Consider the following 22109-nt stretch of genomic DNA (forward strand, 5'->3'; position numbering starts at 1 on the left):
TCAATACTTTATATCCCTTTCAGAACTTTATATCCCCTTCACGACCAGCCAAAGACAGTAATTCCTTCATTGCGTTCAAATTATAATGAAACCATGTGTTTACACAAACCACTTGTGACATCGAAACACGCAGATAGTTTGAGTTTATCCGCCCACGTTTTGGGAAAGCTGCCTCTGGTTCTGCTGCCACACAAATACAATCAGAGAGAAGGGTTTTTATTTGGTGCTCCCCACATTGAAAAACACAAGTCTCAACTTGTGTGATATGGCCGTGCATCAAGATGAACTTTAAAGTCCATGTTCAGTGACACGAAGCCACATAACGTGTGATTCCTTCGTGTGTTTTCAAAGATGCTCAATATGGGATTCACTGCAGAGATCTGGATGCACTGCGCTGCAGTTGAAAGAAAGCTCAGAGCAGATCAGATCACACAGCGAGGAAGTGTGACTCCCATATATTTACATCAATAATATATGTATATAACAGAGCTCTTTGGCACAGATATGATTACAGTACTTAAGCAAAAAAAAGTCTTTTCCTGCAAATTGTTGACAATGTCATATTTTATCACATCATAACAATACCATTATCATATTTTTATCCTATTTATCATAGTAATACTATTATCCTATTTATCGTAGCAATACTATTATCATATTTTGGTGCAATACTGTTTTCTTCTATATTTTGTGTCTTATTTTTGTACCTTAAGTTTATTATAATTCTGTGTTCATCTGTCCATATGACAGTAAAAACATCTTGAATCTTGAAATATGAAACATTGACAGACTGAAATATCTAAAGGATTTCTAAAAACCTGGAGGAGTAACATGAAAACAATGTGCATTGCTTCTAGGTTAAGTGACAAAACCAAATTACAGAATTGATCCAGTTTTTCAAGACGGGTTTGGTTGTACAAGTTGTGTTTTTGCTTTGTATGATTGATCCATTTAATTCATTGAGGAAAAATAAACCCTTTTTCTGTAATAAGGTCTTTCAATTTCACCAATCGCGTTACACAATTTCAAGAGAAAAATGCCTGCTCTCGCCCAGCCGAGAGCCTGTCGAGATGTCAGTACATTCTGTACATGAAGGAATGACTTGCACTAAAGGCCAGCACACACACACACACACACACACACACACACACACACTCCTCCCCTCAACTGCCTCTAACATCCTACCCTTTAGCACATTTCTGACTCTGGAGCCTGATGCGCACAAGAACAGACAGCTACAAATCACTGCGCCGTCTATGAGTTATCTCTGTCAATTACTGCCGATAAATGGCTTTGGCACTGTGAAGGCCAGGTGCATCAATCCAGCGCATCTCCCGTTGTCCTAGCTTCTATTCTCTATTGATTCTACTTCCACTGCCTCTATGATCCACTTTTGATGGCCCCCGACCACAAAAGCCGACTTGAGCGCTGATGTCAGATGAAAGGGTGGATATGTAACCCAAACTTCCACCCTGGGACATGTTCACATTCTAGATATCAGAGCTTCCTCCCTCCCAACTGAGACTTAATATAGATCCACTGGAGTCGTCCCGCTACAACTACTCTGTGCCCGTACCAGATTTCAATCAAGGTTTTGATTGAAATGCAATACCTTTTGGTGGGAGGGGGGGAAGCTCCCATTTTAATAACATTCTCTGCCCTTAAAGTGCTTTCAATGCACATCTTCTTATAGGAGATATCTGGCACATAAGCACATATATTCCTCCATTTCTTTCTCACTCTCCAAAACCTCTTTTGTCAGCTTTATTTCTCCCCCAGCAGAGCTAAATGTGCTAATTCTACCCATCTCACCTCCACAGAATGGCTTTCAGATGTCTATATCTGTCTGGTGCCCGTGGCTTAGCAGAATGACCATTCAGCGGGCCGGGGATGGAGGGTCTATTGTGTGAGCGGCTCGTCCCCTGTAACAGCGGTTGTCTGCTAGGGAACCGTCTGTGATGGCGGCCTACAGGATCGCCCACCACTGCTTTGAGTGATTCTCTCTCCTTTCACTGGGCCCCGGGGCGCAGCATGTGTTGGAGGCATTGATCGGCCCTGAATTGGATTGTGGCGGGCCTGATTACTGATGTCAGCGTGTGGCGGGTCACGTGGGACCGCCGGAGCTCCTCGTGCCGAGCTCGCAGCGGAGGAGGAGGAGGGGAGGGCTTTTGAATTACGTTCATCAGTCTTAGTTACACAGAGCGTGAACACAACATGCCCACACATACTGTACACTTCAATGACGCACGGACAAACTGCCAGCATAAGCTCATTGCATTCCTATAGCGGCATCGTCGGCTCTGGTGATTGGCGTTAAAAAAGAGTGCGTGGGAGCATGTTAGAATATTAAAGGGCTTTAACACATCTTACCAGAAAATTACCACCTTCCCCACTCTCATGATGTCATAATTAGACTGTTGCGCGACTGATGAGATGTTTGGACCTTGCCTTGTATTATTTTTTTTCCCCCATAATGCTCCTGGCAAAGCTTCTGTAGCGGAAGGTTACACTCTGTGACTTTCCGTGTGTGTGTGTTTGGCGTCCGCCTGCGTTCAAGTGTGTGTAAGTTTAAAAGTGATTCTCCGCATCATTTGTTTACGCCTGGAATCGTGGCCATCATCTTTTCCACTAAAAGAACAATAGCCATTTTCCCCCTTTGCTCAGGAGACAATGAAGTGCCTTCCCGCCTCGCGAGCGACAGGCCCAATAAAAAGTGTAATTGGATCTGTCAATCAAACATTGCTGCAGCGCGGGGGTGGGCTGGCAGGTGGGTGGCGGTGGCGGGAGGGTAACCGGACTCAGTAGTGCATAAGAGGAGAGGAGAGAGAGGAGGAGGAGCTCTCCCACGCTCAGTCCCCCTCTGCACACTGCCCGCAGGCACTCAGCAGCAGAGGTGTACAATTGTTGTGTTTTGTTGTTTGTTTTTTTGCCAGGGCCAGGAGGGTGAGGATCTGTCTTTGTTTGTAGGTATTAGTGGGTCGCTGATGTGGCTTTGATGCGACTACACAGTCGAGCCGGGCCTGCCAGAGCCTCTGAAGGTCACAGTGGATGTACTAGTGCCGATGTGTCTGTCTGTGCTTGGTATGAGCCCCGGCCATCAGACACAGTGTTTCTCGTCCCAGGGAAAAGGTCCTGTCATTAGTCAGGAGAGCCAGGACGCTTCAGTAGTATTCTTCACGATACAACACACGCGCAGAACATCGGCGCGTCACATTAAATCATCTGCATATTCTTGTGTGTGCTTACCTTCGCCAATCTAAGTGCATTAAAGCGTGCGCGCACACTAGCGCACGCACACTTTTATCATATTCACTTGTCTGTTGCTCTAAGTTTTAATGACAACTACTTAAATTAAGAGCCCATTTACAACCTCTCTGACAGAGACGTTAAGTGCGCATTCAGATGTTCATGCTCGCCGGGCTCCTGCACTCCGAGCCCCGCCCGGGCTTTTAGGAGATGGCTTTCTTGTGTCTTTGGTGACGGTCTTTTTCCATTATTAGTCGAGCTGGAGATTGTTGGAGCTGCTCAGTCGTTCCTTGCGTTACGGTCTCAAGCACCGTATCTCTTTTTTACCAAAAGACAAAAGGGTGTTTTAAATGTGAGGCATTGAATACAGTGCAGGTCCTCAGACCGCCTTGGCAGTTTGAAGTACTTGTCGAGGAAACTACAGTCAGACTCCACGCACGCAGACATTGTACTGAATGCCTTGAACAACTTCCTCTTTCCTTAAAAACTTTAAGAGGGATTACCTTTCTGCTGGAGGCACTGCACCTTCTACCCCTTCCTTCCTCCCCCTCTTGCTAAGAAACAAAACAGGGTCCTAATTTAGATGAATAAAAAGAAAGCTGTCTGCTGCCTTCCAAGGTTTTCTAGGTGCTCTACTTAAGGAGTAAAAATGTACGAACTAACTTGATTTAAAAGGTGATATTTGTTATGGACTCATGTATTTCTTTTTCCTTTTTATCAATATAGCAAAAATGCCTTCAGAGTAAAAGTAAACTAACTCAGCCGGGGAACAAAGTCTGAGGTCATGTCGGCACCAATGAAATAACACACTTACTTTTCTCTGACTGTACACTGCAGGTATAGTAGCGCTATAGTAACTCACATGGAGAATGTGAGAGTGTAAAAGCATGAGGGGCTGAGAAAAGTATAGGTTGGCATTATTAAGTGCTTGCCTACGATATTAAGAGCCCGTGACATTCAAGAGAGATCAGCAGGTGTCTGGTTCAAGTGTAAGCAACGCAGGAGCCGACGAGCACTGGTCAACCCGCCGCTACCGAGGCCTGCATGTAGCGGTTAGCTCTGCAGGGCCAGTCTCAGCTGATCACTTAACAGTGTGTCTGCTCCGTGTCAGTCTGCTTAATTTTGGTTTGGTTTTGAGAAACGGTCCCTCTGCGGCGGGCTTCTAAAGTAGGTAATTATACTGAGAGATTCCCGATGGGGGATTTAGCAAATGACACAGAAAACACAGCCCTTCCTCTACGCCGCTCGCTCGCTCGAGCCCTGCCTCCGCTCTAGAACCTTTTGCATGTCGCGCCTACACGCCTGTGAATATGCAAGCGGTCACAATAAAACACACTGGCAGCTCATGGAAATGGGTGGGGTCGAAGGGGAGAGGAGTCAGGACACGATTGAGGAGGAATGGCGATTTATGGAAGCGGTAAAGCGGGTTTAGCATTAGGAGCTAAACAAAGCATATGGTATATTCGTACAGTTTGTAAGGACCGCGGCAGAAAAAAAGGCATCTGTCCTGCCAGTTTCGCAGTGACAGGCTGCAAGGAGCATTACTCATCATTACAATCTCTGCTGGCAGCCTATTTTCATCACATTACAGTGGTATAATGAAGCGTAGCGCTGGCGTCCTCAGGTTCTCTTGAGTAGTTCGCCATTAGCACCAGCCGAGGGCATTCATCCAAGTAGCTTTATTAAACTTTTTACAGTTAGTTTATTGTATAATTAATTCGTTACTGCACAACAATTGGTGGAATCTTGGCACAGCAGCGGTTCAAATTTAACAAATTTGTCTCGCTTAGCGACAGATGTGACGCATGGAGAAGTGGAGCGCTCTGCGTTTGATGCCGAACGCCCGTTCAGTGAAGTACTTCACATGTTTTGATTCGTTCAGTGCTGGAATCAAACCACTAACGTCTTCTGTTCTTCTTCCCTTTTGTGTCTTTTCCAGGAGCAAGGCAAAGTGTGTGTGACGTTCAACATTGGGACAATAGACATCAGCGTTAAGGAGACGACCACGGCGATAAACGATGGCAAATACCATTTGGTCCGGTTCACCAGGAACGGGGGTAACGCCACCTTGCAGGTGGACAACTGGCCGGTCAATGAACACTTCCCCACAGGTACCGCCCCTCTTATTCCTCTGTCTGATGGATTTCTGCTAAAATTAGGAGGCAAATTATCGGTGCAATACCACTGGACACCATCTATTTGTTTGAGCGTTGGGCGTTCAGTTTTAATTCAGTTTATTTTGTACAGCCCAAAATCACAATACAAGATTTGCCTCGAAGGGCTTTACAATCTGTACACATGACATCCCTGTTCCAGGACCTCACATCGGATCAGGAACCCCCCCACCCCCTAATAAAGATAGTAAAAACCCATTCACAGAGGAAAAAAGTGAAGAAACCCGAGCGAGAGCAACAGAGGAGGATCCCCCTTCACGAATGGACAGAAGCAATAGAAGTCATGTGACCAGAATGAGCAACGTCGGCATCACCCAGAATAAAAACAGAGACTTCCTCGTCTCAGAAGACCAAGAGGCATGCAGTAGGTCCAGCCTCACCATGCCTCAAACCCTCCCACCTGACTCCACGGGAGGGGCTGCGATCCTTTGTCTTCGGCAGAGGCATTAACCGAGCAGCATCTGGCTGGTTTATGTCAGGGAAAGGGACTGAAAGGCGTGGAGAGGCATTTTGGTGGGTGGGCGAGCAAAGGATTGGATAGAGGCAGAAACCAAGGGTGGCCCGGTTGGCCAGATAAAGCTGCTGCCTGCCTGTATCTCTCATCCCCAGGTCAGCTGAAGCAGCACAGCAGCAGAATACAAATAGGGTCATCAGACACCGCTCCATGTGGAGGCTCAGGCACTGCCTTCATTTGGAACAGAGATGTGCCGTTCAGCTAACTAGGTGAGAGAGGGAGAGAAAGTGTGAGCAAGAGAGAGAGAAAACATCTCCTGCTTCTACTTAACAGTCCATTAAATTGAGTTGGCGCTCCTGGTCTTAGATATCAGCGTCTACAATGCCATCCAGCTTAAGAACCCCCCCTTACCCGCTCCCTCCCTCTCCATTATTTCTCTGTTCCCTATTACCCCCCTCTTCAATTTCACTCCGTCAAACTGAGCGGACGCACAGGGAAGCGTCGCGGGCACAAAGAGGCAGTTGAGGCTGAGAAGAAGTTGGGGTGACAGAAGATGATATGAAACTTCATTGATCTCTGAGGTAAAATTGTGCCGTGGCAGCGCGACGTAATTGGACAGAAACAGACGTAGAATAATATAGAAGATTCAATAGGGCTATATAAGCAGATGTGGAGCTAATGCGAACAGAATTGTATCCGGAAACACGGCCGTGAATCACTAGTTGTTTTTTTTCAAACTTTGAAAACAAACTGTGCAAAAAGCGCTGACGCTTACCCAGCGGTAAGGAGCAAACAAATAGGAGTTGATCCCTTTCACGTCTCAGCCCGATGTCTCAGCAGCCCTACAGCATGCTCCTATTCCTGCCATCACCGAGGACAGAGCAGCCTCCTCTCCTGGCGTGACCTGGCACGCTGTTTTGGTTTGGTTCAATGCCAGCGCAGGTGATGCTAATCTCTTCTGTCTCTGGCTTTCTTTTGCCGTCGGCTGTCTTTCGCTTTTTTCTTCTTTTTTTTGACCAGATAAAGTTAGACGGGTTTCATAACGGATTTCAGCCACACGAACGCCGGAAAATACTGAGAAACCCCCGTAACATGTGGTACACAACACGCACAGCAGTGACATCTCCACCACTTGGTGGAGGTGTCACTTGATTGGAATCAGAAGTAATCAGACAAACGTGACTGCGTTGTGTTTTTGTCACGCTGAGATGGGGCTCGGCCCGCATTACACAACAACTCAACTGTTTCATCTTTCACAGCCAGTAATTTCAGTCCTACCATCTTCAAATTATCTTAAAAGTGCCCTCTGCATCAGAGCGCAATGGTTGTTTTCTCAACCCTCTGTCAAGACGTCGATATGTATAATATGTATGATCCAAAGCCAGCGTCAATTCAGATGCGTCTCAGTTTTAGCAGCACAACAGAAAGAGCTTTGGATGCCGTCCAACTGATTCCATTGAGGTTTCTTCCCTTTTCTGTCCGCCTGCCATTGTCTCAGAATGCAGTTGAGGTTGGGGGGATCGAATGCGTGGTAATTTATTTTTCTCTTCTGCTCAGGTAATTTGCAGGACACTCAGTGATAGCAATTCAACGATGATTGATTTTTTTTTTTCCCTCGCCCTCCCTCCCTTGTAAAAGGCGTTGTCATCTCACGAGTAATTACATGTTAGGGTGCAGACTCATCGACTGCTTTCTCGCACTCCGAATGCTTAACTTGAAGGCAGCAAGCCGCCACAAGGCTCTCAGAGCGTTCAATAAACAGTTACCGGATCTGGGCTTGCCCTCTCTGCGTGGTGACAACAAAGGTGTTGGTGGATTGCTTGTCATTCAAAGCTGCTTCAAAATATCCCACGGGGATGTAAATTGGACATCTAAAGAGCGGTGTTTGTAAAGTTTGGCTCCCAAAGTATAGAGGCCTTTAAATGGCAGCGGGAGGTTGAGGCAGACCTGCTTGTAATGACTAATAAGACAGCGGTGAGTGGATTGGTGGATTGACGCCATCGAGTACCTCGGTGGCCTCTTTGCTCGTAAAAGTGAATGCTGTCTAATACAACAGCTCTGCTAAATGGTCGACATGTTTTTATTGCCAGAAGAATGTTAATTCAACTGTATGTTTATTATTGAGGCTGTGGTGGAATTGACCTCGACGGCATTATATTAAAATATGAATAAATACATATATGAATGTAGTATTAGTATCTAGTAGTATCCAAAATCTCAGAAATGACTTTGAGTTGTTATAACTGACAAAAATGGGGGCTAAAACTACAAACAACCCAATATTCAATTAACCAGAATTATGCTTCAACTTTATTTTTTTTTCGAAGAAGAAATTATTAGAAGATTGAGGGTTCAAAGTACATAAAAAGTCTCCATCAGGATGTGGCATCCACTCGGTCAACAGGACCACATCAAGGTCACATCTATGCTCCACATCACTGCAGTGGTCATCACAAACACCTTTTACACTTAAGAACTGTAGATTTGACTATTAAGGAATAGGAACAGTCCTGCGCTCCTCTTCTCCTCTTCAACAACAGAACCACACTGATCCCATACCACATCGTTTCCATCAGGCTTCTGCAGTGTGTTTGTGTGTGGGCGTTCAGTGTGTGTGTGTGTGTGTGGACTGCTTTGTCTCCCCCTTTCTCTAATTACCCCCCCTCCCTTCTCTAACTATCCCTTTTTATCTCCTTTCTTTTTTTGTCCTCAAATTCCTTTTTATCCCTGTTGCTTATTCTTTCTCCACGCATCTCTCTTACAATCATGTGTACGTTTGTGACAGCCCATATTACTGCAGGGCTTGTCTCTGTCTCCTTATATAACACTCTGAATCCTTGTGCTCTTTGATTTTGTATTACATTATCTTTTTGCCTAAGTTTGAATCTTTGAATCAGTAGACCGAGCCAGGCGGAGGTTATGCATCACACTTTGTCTCAGATGAATGACCATTGGCCTAACTACTCTGCCTGGGCCTCGGGGAAAGTGTGCGCGTGTGTGTGCGTTGCATGTGTCGCATGTGTACATGCGTGTTCCATTCAAACAGACACACATGCACTCAAACACACAAAGACCTTCATCCATGCTCGGATGCTACAATATCACGATTCCCGCGGCCTGAAACAGGCCCAGTGAGGAGCATCGTTTCAAGATATCTGCCAATCTTTGTCTTGAAATTCGGACCAAAAAAGATTCCTCGGGAATGAGATGAATCCCCTGCGCGTTCGCGAGGCTAAACATGATTAGCCTTATCTGAGACACGATCTCTGTCGCTCTCAGAACTCAGGCTAAGCTGAGCGTGGAAGCCGCCAGTCTAATTCGTCCTTTCAAAACCGTAAATTTCAGAGCGACCCGATAAATGATGAGTTTACTCTCAGGCTTTTGGCTGATGTCTGAGAGAGAATGAAAGGAAGAAATGGAGGGGAAGCAAGCGGTGGAAACAAAGAAACGTGGGTGAATAGAGACAAAATGAAGCCACGGAGGGAATGCAGAGGCATTTAATGGAGTAGATGACTGGATAGACAAATAGATGGGGAGAGAAGAAGAGAAAGGGAAAAAAAGTAGATTAATGATACCACAAATGTTGCCGTAGAGGTCTGACTGAGCCGAGGACGAGCGGAGACGGAGAATAGCAGCGAGCTGATGGAGGAGGATGAGGAGGAGCTGGATGGATAGTGGGCTGAGGAGGAAGAGAGACACAGATGAAAGTCAGGTGTAGATTTTAGGGAGGTGGGTGGTGCAGGACGGTCATGACCAGCGGCTGCAGCAGCAGCTCGCCGCGAAGTGACGGCTTTTGGACGAGGCCGCACTGTATCAAATGTACTCATCATCCCCCAAATAGAGAGAATGCCAGGAGCCTGTCACAGCAGCCATTTTCACAGTTTTGATGCGCTCTCAGCACTGGCCCTGTGATGGAGCCCCAGTGAGATTAGTCTGGCAAGCGAGCTGAACAGAGCGGAGCGAGCGACCAGCAGACGACTGTCGGCGTGCCAGTGTTTGTGGCGACTGAATCGCTGCCACCCAACGGGAAACATTTAGACTTTGTTTTGGCTGGGACAAAAAAAATGGCGAAGGCGTGCATTCGATACGCACAGACTGTTTATAAACACAGAAGCAGCACCAAATTATAAAATATTTACAGAATTAAATGGAGTGTATTCAGCAACTCAGCTGTGCAAGAAAATGTGAAATATGCATGTTGTGAAATACAGCATGCTACAGAATAATACAGGCATGTCCAAAGGTGTTTTATCACATGTAGAACTAAATACAGTATGAATCATATTTTTTCAGTGGGATTGCCATCTCATCTATGTTTTGTATTTCTCACCAACATTAAATATTCATCAATAAACAGACTAATTTTGGAGGCAAACCACCCTGAGGTATATTATTTTTTAGGAGTAGTACGTTCACTTACTCAGCTCCTCCGCTTCGTCATGCACTTTGCCTTTTTTCACTCAGAGGTTGTTACCACATATTTGAGGAAATATGTCTCCACTCTGCTTTGCAAAAAAAAAACAACAACCTTGGCGGAGAGATTTAAAAAAAGAAGAAGAAGAAGAAATAAACAATAGTGCTTTTATTGGCAAGGTCATCCATTCTGGAGTCACCTTTAGAAATTGGATATCAAATTGACAAACTGGAGACATTTTTCTCATTAGTTGGACAATTAGCTTGTGGTGTATTCATTACGGGGGGGAGTGCCACCTCATTAATCACCCAGAACAATGTACGAGGTACCTGAGACCATTAGCCATGCAGGGCGAGCTTACACCCCGTTCTCCTCAGCCTCAGAACCGGATTCCTCTCCGTCTGAGCCAGTGACGGTTTGTAGATGTCGATATCCTCCCTCCCCTGTTATTACCGCCCCGGACCCCCCCCCCCCCCCCTCCCTTAATCCCCCAAAGTGCTCACCTCTCCGCCTGTCCTCTGGTTCCACATGCAACCATCATGGCTCTCCGTGGCCCATGTCCAGAGGGGCAGTGTATCTGGCTGCCACCCGAAACCTGCTCCAGATCAAAGGAATGGGGAGGGAGCCCTGCTCGTAGCTGATTAACCTGCTGGCACGCTGCACACTCCGTCCTTTAGATCCTCCAGCTCCCTTGCAGGCATATCAGCTCTCCTTCCCAGCTGGCTCCCAACCAGCGCTTGGCTGGCTTTTCCATGAAAGGTATAGAGAAACGATAGAACAATAGAATTGAGAGGAAAACGTAGACAAGCTTATGGTTTATCGAACTGCTTTGCAGCATGCGTGCCTTAATGAATGGTTTCATTAATTGTGTAAATATATATATATATATATATATATATATATATATATATATATATATATATATATATATACATTTTCAATCAGCAGGTGAGAACGTCTTGAAATCAGGTGTGCAGCAAATAATCGAACCAAGACAGAACATGAAGATGCCCTAAAATATTTTCGGGTCGCAGCCAGAGATGGTCACACACCCTCAGAGAGTGTGTGTGCATGATGTTGTCAATAGATAAATCACCTGAGAGAATTCCAGCAGCCAGACAAGACACCAGAAGGCCTTTTCTTATAAAGCCTTGCCCTTTCACTTGTGTTATAAACGATGCCGTGCCGCTGCCTTTTTTTTTTCCTCCCGCAAATACCTTCCCACTTGGGTCCTGAGCCACATTGTGGTGCTTTTATAGTTCCACACAGGCTTTACCGTCTTTTGTCAGACCTCAAAGTGTTTTAAGACAGAACTAAACCTCTCAATTCTTAGCGTCCGCAGACTTGTGGCGCGTCCTTCACAGGGAATGCCTTTGACAAAATATTGCACGCGCAACAGGAACTCAAATGCCAGAAATACGGCACTCAACATCCCCTTTAAAAGGTGACCTGTTAGCCTTAATACCTGGAACACGTTTGCCTCCGTCTCAGAAGAGTGGAGTGAGGGAGCTGGGGTGATTTTTATTTTTTTTACCTCCCCTCATGTCAGTAATGGTCTCCTTTGTATGCATTATCCTCCTCAAATCTGTCTCATCGTGGGACTTCCATCCCAAAAGGTCTGCGATACTTCAAAGTACCGCATCCTCCTCCATCGTTGTCCCTTTCCCTCAAACCTGCTGCAGCTCCGTCCTTCCAGATATGAAGCCAGCATTCTCTGAGCCCTTCAAATGTAAAAGCAGGTGGTGTCCAGTGGGATGATAAGTGCACATTAATTACCCCCAATTTGCTGCAAAGAAAGGCAGTTCAGACATGTACCTTTTTAACCACTTGATGATGAACGTATTATGAAGACTGTTATGTCGACTGTGATGTTTTTCGGTGTTTTTACCTTACATTGCAGGCTGTTTTGCAGTTTGTCTTTGCTGCTTACGGATGATGTGTTGTGATTTTAACCCATGGATGTTTTGTTAAATTTTGGTGTGGAGTGTGCTATATAAATATGAATTTTAAACATTTAAACTAAAGCTACTTGAAAAAAAAACAACAACATCATAAAGCTGTTATAAATATTTCTAAACAAAGATAAAACTCGTTCTAAACCACTGTATAAATGTGTGATGTATGTTGCTGTTGCCAACTGTTTCAAGCTGTTTGTTAAACTTTCAAACTTTAAAGGCAACAGCGACATTGAGCGCTATCAAATGGCAAATAAGAAAATCCCGTTCAAATATACCCGGCCAGTAGAAGATTTTCTTCAGGAGAAAGGTAAATCTTCATCAAACTTCCAGAATGTTTCTCTTTTTATTTTCTGTCATTTCATCGGCTTGTTCCCTTCCAACCTCTGAGAATGAATAAGCACCCTTAAACTCTTTAAAACAACAAGTATAACAGAGTGCTCTTTGTTTCTTTTTGTCTTTCCATGTTTTTATTTGGATTTGTTTCCCCTTTTTGTCATTGTCATGTTTTTAACAGTTTGTTTGAATCATGCTGTCCAGTTAAAGGGACTGGGAAGCACTTCTATAAACAGATGAAGGTCTCCTAATCGCTTGAGAAAGCCCGACTAGGAGACGGCACTGTTATGCTGCGACAGTACGACGGCTTTGAGAGGAAAATGAACTCCCTTGGCTCAAATCCTCTGCAATGTTTGAGAACAAACTAATCAGAAAACTCTCCAATCAGCAGGTGCTTCTCCCTGCAGTAATTTATCTGATTGTAGTTGTTCACATCACACGACGAGACGCTCTCTTGTTTGCTGATGGAGAGCTAATTGGAGCCAAAGCGTCACAGTGAGCCTGCCAAGGTGCACCGCCTGACGAACTTGTGCTTTTCCATCACTGAAACCATCAGATCAGCACCTCGGTGATGTTTTAAAACAGAGAGGGGAGGAAAAAGTCTGCTCCCCCTCTCTTTCCTCAGCATAATATCATTATAAACTGCATTTAAAGTTCATTGCACCTAAACATCTTAACCTGATTATAAAGTCCCTTTAACAACCGCTAAAACTGACAGGTCTGAAAACCCCATTACCGCTGCCTGCATGACTCCACACGTGCGTTTTCATTTTCCTGTGACATGATCGTCCTCCCCGTCATTCCATGCCCAGTGTATTATGTATAATAATTGTCCAAATGCCGCAAATACAACAAGCCGGCGGTGCTTTCTGTATGTCAATTTTACAAATGAGATTTTTAATTATGATTCCTGTATTGCAAAAGTTTGGTGTATTTTCATTTCATAATTAATGCATGAGCGCTGTGTTTTGACAATGATATTTAGGCTTCTCCTAATGAAATTCACCATGACATGGACTGAGTGTGTATTGCTCATACTTTATCTTAATATGCCAAAGCCAATATACATATTTATTCATCAGTTTACCGCATGAGTCCACTGTTGTGTCCTGAGAATATTAACTTGTTCAAGCTCATTATTCTACTATTTTTTCACACCTGCATGTGTTGTCTCTTATGATAAAGCTACTGTAGCTGCATAGTGTCTGTTGTTTCCAGTGTCTTTCAGGGAGGAGGGAGACTGTAGATAACAGAGCATCGCTGCAGTTTTAACACTGAACCCAATGGGGGTGTTGTTGATACGAGTTCCTCTGTCCAGTAAAAGCATGTTGCATCACCATTAAACATGTGACCTCCATCCGTACTCATTTACTCAAGCAGTACATTGTTGAACGTTTCTGTCAATGCATCCATCTCTCAGTGTAATTCCTCGTAAAGGCATGCCAACATTAGAGCTTTGTTAGCTGTGCTTTCTGCGTGGTGAACACATTAATATTGTCTCCACTCCCTCCTGCTCCAGGCCGGCAGCTGACCATCTTCAACACCCAAGCCACCATCTCCATCGGCGGAAACGACCGGAAGCGGCCCTACCAGGGCCAGCTCTCCGGCCTCTACTACAACGGCCTCAAGGTGCTCAACATGGCCGCCGAGGGCCACGTCAACATCAAGGTGAACGGCAGCGTGCGGCTGGTGGGCGACGTTCCGGTCAGCCGGGGCGCGGCGCGCACCACCACCTCGGTGCCGCCGGAGATGTCCACCACCTTCATCGAGACCACCACCACCCTGTCCACGACAACCACCCGCAAGCAGCGCTCACCACCCACCATCCAGGTAAGGCGGAGAGGTGTGTGTGTGTGTGTGTGTGTGCTCAGTGAGTCGTTGCATGTTCCAGTTCAATGCTCAGCTTAGTGAGTCATTTCTATTGGTACACACAAGTCTCTGAAAGAGGCAACAAGAGGCAACATTTAAACTTATCTCGCAGTTCAACACTGTTTCACTTCCTTGTCATAAAGTTAGATGAGAAGATTCACACCACTCTCATATTTGTCCGTTTCATATGAAGCTACAGCCAGCAGCTGGTTAGCTTAGCTTAGCAAAAAGACTGGAATCAGAAGGAAAGAACCAGCCCGACTGTCTGAGGATAAGTGTTTCCAGTCTTAAGCTAAGCTCACCAGCTGCTGTCTCCAGCTTCATAGTTGCAGCATTAAGGTGAGATTGGTATTAATTTTACAATGAATGTCAAATTTCATCCCATAAGTCCCTTGTTGACCAATCAGAGTGAGCAAAGTGGCGTTCAATTGCATTTTTCCTGATAGGAGACATAGACACGCCCCGTGGAGCACAACCTGAGTCTGTGGGCCAGGGGTTTGTTGTCTTGATAATCAGGATTGAAAATTTGACAAAGTAAAATGTCAAAAATATAAGTGAAGTCCTCTTGTCCCTCCTGCTCTATGTTATGTGTTTTTGTGACTTTGTGGGTGGGTGGATTGGAGCCGCACAGTTTTTTTCCTCTGCTTGATCAGTCAAGGTCAGGATACTGTTTTTCTCATCCTATCGAGGATTGTAGGGCTGCTGTTCATTGAGGTGTGCAAAGCCACTGCTCCCTTTCTCTACATCTCTCTCTCTCTTTCCGTCTCTGGCCGTCTGTATCTGTCATTCACCCCAATCCAGCCTAACAGAGGCCTTTCTCCAATACGTCCTGAGTCCAAGCCAATGAATGTCACCGCCGTGCCAAGAAAGTAATCACGCCGAGCAGTCCTTTGACACCCAGAGGACAAATTGAACCATTTGTTGTTCATATTAAAGCAATAACTCTCCCTGAAGGGGTGAGACAGGGTTGGGGGGAGAGCTTGGTTGGTGGACGGACGACAGACAGCGACCACTGTTATCAGCGTCTTCACCTCCACAACAGATTGCCTGGTGCAGTGATGATAGCCCCTCGTGTTACTGACATGCGTGACTCTATCAGTCCCTTCATGAGGAGGCCAGACTGTTGGAAAGTCCCTAAATACTGTGATTTGGAGAGATCGGACAAAGAAAGCAAGGCAGGCCATATCCATTCTGTCTGTGTAGCCACAGTAATCTGGGACGATGATGGCTGAGCTAAGATCCATTACACACCGCCGTCTCCAGCACCATCAACAAGGTCATATCAGATCCAAAGAAAATGTGGCATCACTGAGAAAATGGCATTTTGTGTCACAGGCTATTAATATCAAAGGAATTCAATAAGGTTGTGCGTGCTAGGAAAGAGCTTTTACACGAAGCATTCTCCTTTTTCAAGGTGAAATTATGAAGCTTTACCTCTTTTTGTCGAATCCAAGGATGTGCGATGCTGTAAGATGCCAAATGAACTTGCACTTTGGCAACTTAACAATAAAAATGTAGTTTTTTTTTTACCCTCCCGAACTTTTGACTTTACTTTTGTGTTCCTTCTGAGAGTCGTGTTCATTCTTCTTCCACAAGCTCCCGCAGCACGGTCTGCTTTGATTCACGCCGCTGTGGCACCGAATTTCATTTGCCAAGGCCTTTAATTTTACAGTTCCCCAGCCGGCTGTCAAATAGCGTGGCGTGAGAGGTAAGGAGACGACCTGTACCAGTTTGGCAGATTTCTCCACCCCTCAGGGTAGTATAGGGGAGCTGAGGGAGTTGAGCTATCATTAGTGATGTACTGCAGTGCTGAAAGAGGGTTATAGCAATCTGACACGGAGCTACGTGCCAGCACGTGCAGATGTTTTAAGAATAGGGTGTGTCTGTGTCTGTGTGTGTGTGTGCGCACATGTAGACCAACACGTGTGTGTTTGGGTATCTTCTCTCGCACATCTATTTTTGGTCCACTTCACCAACACTCGCTGTTTCCTTTTCTGAGGTGAGAGGAGACGAATCCCTCGACATCTCAGGATCAACAGAGAGACAGGGGTGTGGAGTGGAGAGAACCAATCTCACGCTTAATTAATGATAGCTCCACAAGGACCAGCAGACACACACACTCCCTCTCTGGCACTGTGTAGGTCAGGCGGTCCACCGGGGCCGAAGGCCAGCGTAGACAAGAACAAGATTGCTATGTTTTCGTCACTTTAGCTCTGCTCAAAGACCAGGTGAAGCGAGTAAAAAACTAAATGTAAAATACTTTTCCTTTTTCATTTTGTATCTTAAAATATATATTCCTTTACCTGCTCAGCAGCTCACATGCGTGTTCTCCAAATTGTGCTCATCAATTGTTTTTTTATATCTCAGCTCTCATTGGACAGGACCATTCAGAAAATATGAAACACTGCCTTCTTGTGACACAAAAGACAACAGCTTATGTGGGCTTATGCAAAATGATAACCCCTACTAACTTTATAAATACAGGCTCACTGATTCATGTTTGTAGGAAGTGTGCAACACGGGAGTGGAAAGCCTGCAGTTCACATAAGTAAGTTGTCTAACGGGACACACAGATGTATTCTACACAAACACAACTTCTTATGCTGATTTTAAATAACTTGTTTTTTAATTACCTCCACACAAAGTAGTCAAATACAACGTAACAGCAAGCAGTTCAGACACAATCAGCGGAATTGTTCAGTCGACAATTTCGCTGTCTATTTTTCCACAAAACAAAGTCCATGCTGCTTTATATAAGATTCAAATGGGCTTTTGACACGTCATATCTGTTTCTTCCTGAATATTAGAAATGGTCTGAGACCTGGCATCAAATGCATCAGCGAGCGGGCTCATTGCGAGCACCGCGCCCACGCCCGCCCACCATCTTGCCCCCGAAGCCTGCGGATTGAACCCGAGTCATCGTTCTGTGGTTCATCCATTGAACATCTCTTTGATCATGTGGCTCAGAGGAGGCTGACTAATGCTCGCCGTGTTAGCTTTAGCTGCCTGCCCGCACCTCTTCCCCGCACACTGTTCAGAGCAATGCATGCATGCACACAGTAATGCCCACATAACGGGAGGATAATGCCACTGGTTGCACCGTTGTGTGTCAGATCTGCACATTCAATGTCTGCTCTTACTCATGCGGGAGTAAAACTGAGAAGTTCACCGTGAACATATCTGACATTCAATAAGCTCTTAACATTTCTCCATTCCATCACCATGAATATTAAATAGTTCTCAAATGGAATAAATATTGTCCCGTTGTTATAAACCTGTTTACGTAAAGCTGCCTTTTAGTCTCCGACTGCTTTTTCCCAGCAACTCGTTCTCCCACAAAGAGTAAACAGTCTGACACGAGCTCCAGTCTTCATAAGTGGTTTGTGCTGAACTTTAAATGGCCTGACAGTTACACAACACATAATTAAGAGGCTACTAGTGCTGCGGCTTGCAGCATGAAGAGCTGGTGAGGAGGATGGGAGGTGATGGTCCATTAAAGGGGAACTTGTGTTCTCATGGGAAAGCATGTTTACTCGTTGCATGTTTATATACATATATATATATATATTTATGTGGAGCGGTATATAAGATGCTCCAAGTTACAAGTTTGAACAATGTGAGCTCCTCATCGCATCTATGACAAAATGGTCAGCTGTCGAGGTGCATTGTGGGTAATACAGGCATGCCATCTCTGGTTCTGCTGCCTCGATCATTTTGGAGGCCTATTTTTTGAGCAGCACATCTATGTTCTGTCCCCTTTCCTCTCCTGTTAGTCATCTCGTGGGCCCCTTCATTTATCTTTTGAGTTAAGAACCAAAAATGGGTTTGGAATAAATCTCTGTGTTTATAGATATAAATGTAAATACAAATGAACGGTACCACTCTCTCTCACATGCCACTCGGTAGCCGTTGTATCAGACGTTCCTGACTGTAAATGTGTTACTTTTGCTCTTCCATCAGATATGTCGGTGTCTCCTTTACTCACACTGCTAATCCAGAATATCTGGAAGCTCCTGATGAGCATTTACAACAACACTTTTACGCGTACTGATTTGATGTGGATAGTCATTTTGGGAATACTCATTTATGCAAGTCTGTCTATCACGGGGGGCTCGACGTCTCCTTCTCTATTAACTGGCGCTGCTGGCCTCGGATGCTCGGGAACAATTAGTACAGGAGGCTGCAATCTAGCGTCCCGTCGGGGAAAGCCGCCGAGGGAGAGACACTGAAAGCGATTTGCATGGTTGCCGTGTCGAAGAAATTGCTCGCGTCCATCATCTTCAACGGGCCTGGTGCTCAGGAGACGGGAAAATGAGAGGTAAATTGCGTGCAGTCTAATTGGGCTTTTTTTTTTTTTATTCTGCCAAGAAACGCTTGGATACACATTCCAGGATGACAATAACACTGGGTTGAATGGACGGAGATTCCTCTTTGGTGTGATTTCTGTATTTTCAGATTATTCTTAAGGTGTTTTGAGAGATAGTTTGAGCCGGAGAGTTACAGGAAAGTTTAGAGGGACGGGGAGAAATCACACAGCAAAGGTCATGACCCAGAATCTACTCACACTGTTGCAAGATAAGATCTTGCACACTAAGCTTCCATGATACCCTGCTTTTTTTTTCCTGCACTGTTTTCCTCGACTCGCTCCTTCTACTCAGACTATCTAAAGTACATCAGGGATGTTGCTTAACGCCTGGGGATATATGATAATCACTGATTTATTCTCTCTTCAAGAGGTAGGGAGGAAGGCGCTGTGCAGCCCGCTGCGTGTCTCTATGTGCTCGTCTGCCAGATGATGTTTGATGAGTGTGTTCACCTGCATGTGTGTGTGTGTGTGTGTGTGTGTGTGTGCGTGCATCGGCGAATCCGCTTCACTTTTCCACCTGCTGTCAGTCGTCTCTTCTTCACAGTTAGTTAGTCTCTGTGATCTCCGTCCCCCAGACCTGCCAGTCGCTGTGTAAAGGTCAAACCAGTAGGCAGGTTATTCCTGGGCTTACTTTCTTTATTCATTCAGTCCCATCTTTTTTTTTCTTTTCTTTTTTTATCTCCTCATCTGGTCTTTCCTATTATTCTTCCCGGGTGCTTCGCCAGGCACCCTTGCTCCCAATGAGTTCTGTGAGAGGAAAGCTGGAGGTCCACTAGTTGCTCAGTAGGTCCAATTAGGGGAAGGCGGACCAATGGGGGCCACGCTGGTGTGTGGGGCTCATTAAAGGGATTCACACACACACACACACACACACACGCACACACACAGACACACACTTGCATCCAGTTTGTACAGGATCTCTTGGTCTTTGTCTCACACGTCGTCATACATACAAATGAAGCTACCTGTGTCTGTTGCATTACTTTGTTAGAGAACGGAAGAACCATCAATCAACACGACAAACTCCTTCCAGCACCGTTAGGCCTTGTGTGTGTTTGTGTGTGTGTGTGTGCAACACTTAGTGGTGACTTTCTATATGATTCTATCATGCGAGAGAATATGTACAAAGAGCTATTTCCATTTGTTTGTAGATGTTTGCAATTTGATGTCTGTAGGTCATGTTTCTTTGTGTGTGTGTGTGTGTGTGTGTGTGTGTGTGTCCGTTCAGTGCAGTTTGTCTCTCAGTGTGTGAGCAGCAGCTCCAGGGGTTTCTGAACCATAGGGGTCTGGTAATGGATGTCCCCCATGCCTCACAATGGAGCTTGTAGAGATCCTCCAGGAATGCTTGTGTGCGTGTGTTTGTGTGTGTGTTTGTGTGTGTGTGTGTGTGTGTGTGTGTGTGTGTGTGTGTGTGTGTGTGTGTGTGTGTGTGTGTGTGTGTGTGTGTGTGTGTGTGTGTGTGTGTGTGTATGTGCGTGTGTAAACCTGCTGTCTTGTCAGCCTCCACTGTCACCACGGGGCACTCACACACCAAGGGGCAAACTAACAACACATCAGTTACACACACACACACACACTGTGCAGCAGTTTGTTTGCGCGCTGGCCGGCAGGACAGCAGCACATGCTCCGGGTGTCGACGGCTCACGTCCCGCTGTGGAGCCTCCAGACGGCTGACTGGTTACAACACGCTCCACACGTCTGACTGGGAACTTAAACCCACGACTGAAGCAACACGGTCGCATCTAATGATGAAATGCATTTGACTTCCACCAATCACTGGAGTCAAGTTGATCTGTGCTCCAATTATACATCTGTCTTTGAGTTCATCAGAACAATGTTGCATTTATTCAAGGCGTCGCACCTCATTTCCAGAGTCTTCCTCTCCTTCTCTCGGTGCAGATGTCATCTCTCCCTCTGGCACATGCGTAGACTTGCATGGATTATCAAAGTGGAACAGTGTGTATTAAATCCTGTGCCAAGCCATTTTAAAAGTTGCGAGGTTGCTGTGAGATTCCACACTCTTGGTGGTGTTTAATTAACTTTTTTTTCCAGCACAACGGTTCCGGGAACAAAACTATTACAAAAGTTAAACTTCTACTGCCAGTTTTTTCCAAGTTACTTCATATCAGACTTAGAAACTCACTGCTTTTCAGTTCAGTTGTTCACTTGCTTTTCGAATGCTGTCTTTTGGCTAACAGGATTATGCAAGTTGTTTATTCAACTATTTTTCCCTTCTCGTTCTGCTTAAAATTGATCTTCCCAACATTTTGGGAAATTTCCTTTTTCATGAGAAGATAAATATTACATTTCCTGCTGACCGCACACCTTGTACCTGAGGGTAAAACCCACAGCCTGCCGACAAAAGGTTTTTGACCTCCGTGCCGAGGCTAAACGTGTCACAGAGAGCTAGATATCTCATATGTTGAACACAACACGGACAGGGAGTAGACGTTAATCATTTCATCTAAAAGGAATATTTCATTTCATCTAAAAACAGACACGTTTGTTAACATGTACGTGATCATAAAAAACAACTCACAGGTGTGTTTGAAGCTGTAACAGCTGGTGACTTATTCCTTGTGACTATATATATATATATATATATATTTATATTTATATGCACTGCCAGTCTGTGATATGAATGTGTGCGCGCGTGTGTGTGTGTAGGTATTGTGTGTTAGTGTGTGTGTGCACAGAATGCGCCATGTGTCTACTACAGTCAATAGGATGTAATTAAATATGTATCGCACAGACGCAGCCTTTGATGTTCCCCCGCAGTAATGTGTTCTGTTTCATTGCTCGGCTGAGCTGAGCTGTTAGCGAGGCCCAGCAATGTTTCTCCTCTGGGCCTAAAGGCAGTCTGCAGACTACAATGAACCTGTTGCTCTCAACCGCAATGACTGAGGGATCACTGTGTGTGTGTGTGTGTGTGCGTGTGTGTGGTTAGTCATCCTTGAATGTAAGCGGGTGCGTTGAGGTACTGTGGGAGGGCTCCGACGTACAGTTTATCTGAAATAATTTCTCTATTGGTTAGCGATTATGTTTCAACTTTCATCTTTTAAAAAGAGACTAAATGGAATGCTTAATTTGGTTTGCGTATTAGGAACTGAACCCGTACGGGGGCCCCGGCTCATTTGGCAGACGTAAAGCTGCCAGTATCAGAGATTACATAACGCCTACATTGATTTGCTATTACAGCCTTGAAGTCATAATAACCTTGCAATATTGAAATGATTGAAAGGGAGGTGAACGCGCCGTACACAAAGAGAAGCTCGTGCAAGGCCAGATTTCAGAC

The 22109-nt window shown here is 45.2% G+C and overlaps 1 protein-coding gene across 11 annotated transcripts in view; it reads left to right on the forward strand.

Annotated features, from left to right (window-relative positions):
- Positions 1-22109, forward strand: part of LOC137785609 (neurexin-3b) — a 259714-nt gene that overhangs the window by 215611 nt on the left and 21994 nt on the right. For 9 of the 11 annotated variants that reach the window (XR_011077523.1, XR_011077524.1, XM_068576990.1 and 6 more), the window contains 3 exons: positions 5186-5357; positions 12464-12553; positions 14099-14409. Coding sequence is in view for 9 of the 11 variants with exons in the window: in XM_068576990.1 (XP_068433091.1) it covers positions 5186-5357; positions 12464-12553; positions 14099-14409 (573 nt within the window). In the remaining 2 variants the exon portion in view is untranslated. The remainder of the gene's footprint in view (positions 1-5185; positions 5358-12463; positions 12554-14098; positions 14410-22109) is intronic. The other 2 variants (XM_068576994.1, XM_068576995.1) reach the window with 1 other exon arrangement.

Source organism: Clinocottus analis, unplaced genomic scaffold (genome assembly GCF_023055335.1).
Source record: "Clinocottus analis isolate CAN_PGR_092001 unplaced genomic scaffold, fCliAna1.0.p SCAF_15, whole genome shotgun sequence".
Taxonomy (NCBI): domain Eukaryota; kingdom Metazoa; phylum Chordata; class Actinopteri; order Perciformes; family Cottidae; genus Clinocottus; species Clinocottus analis.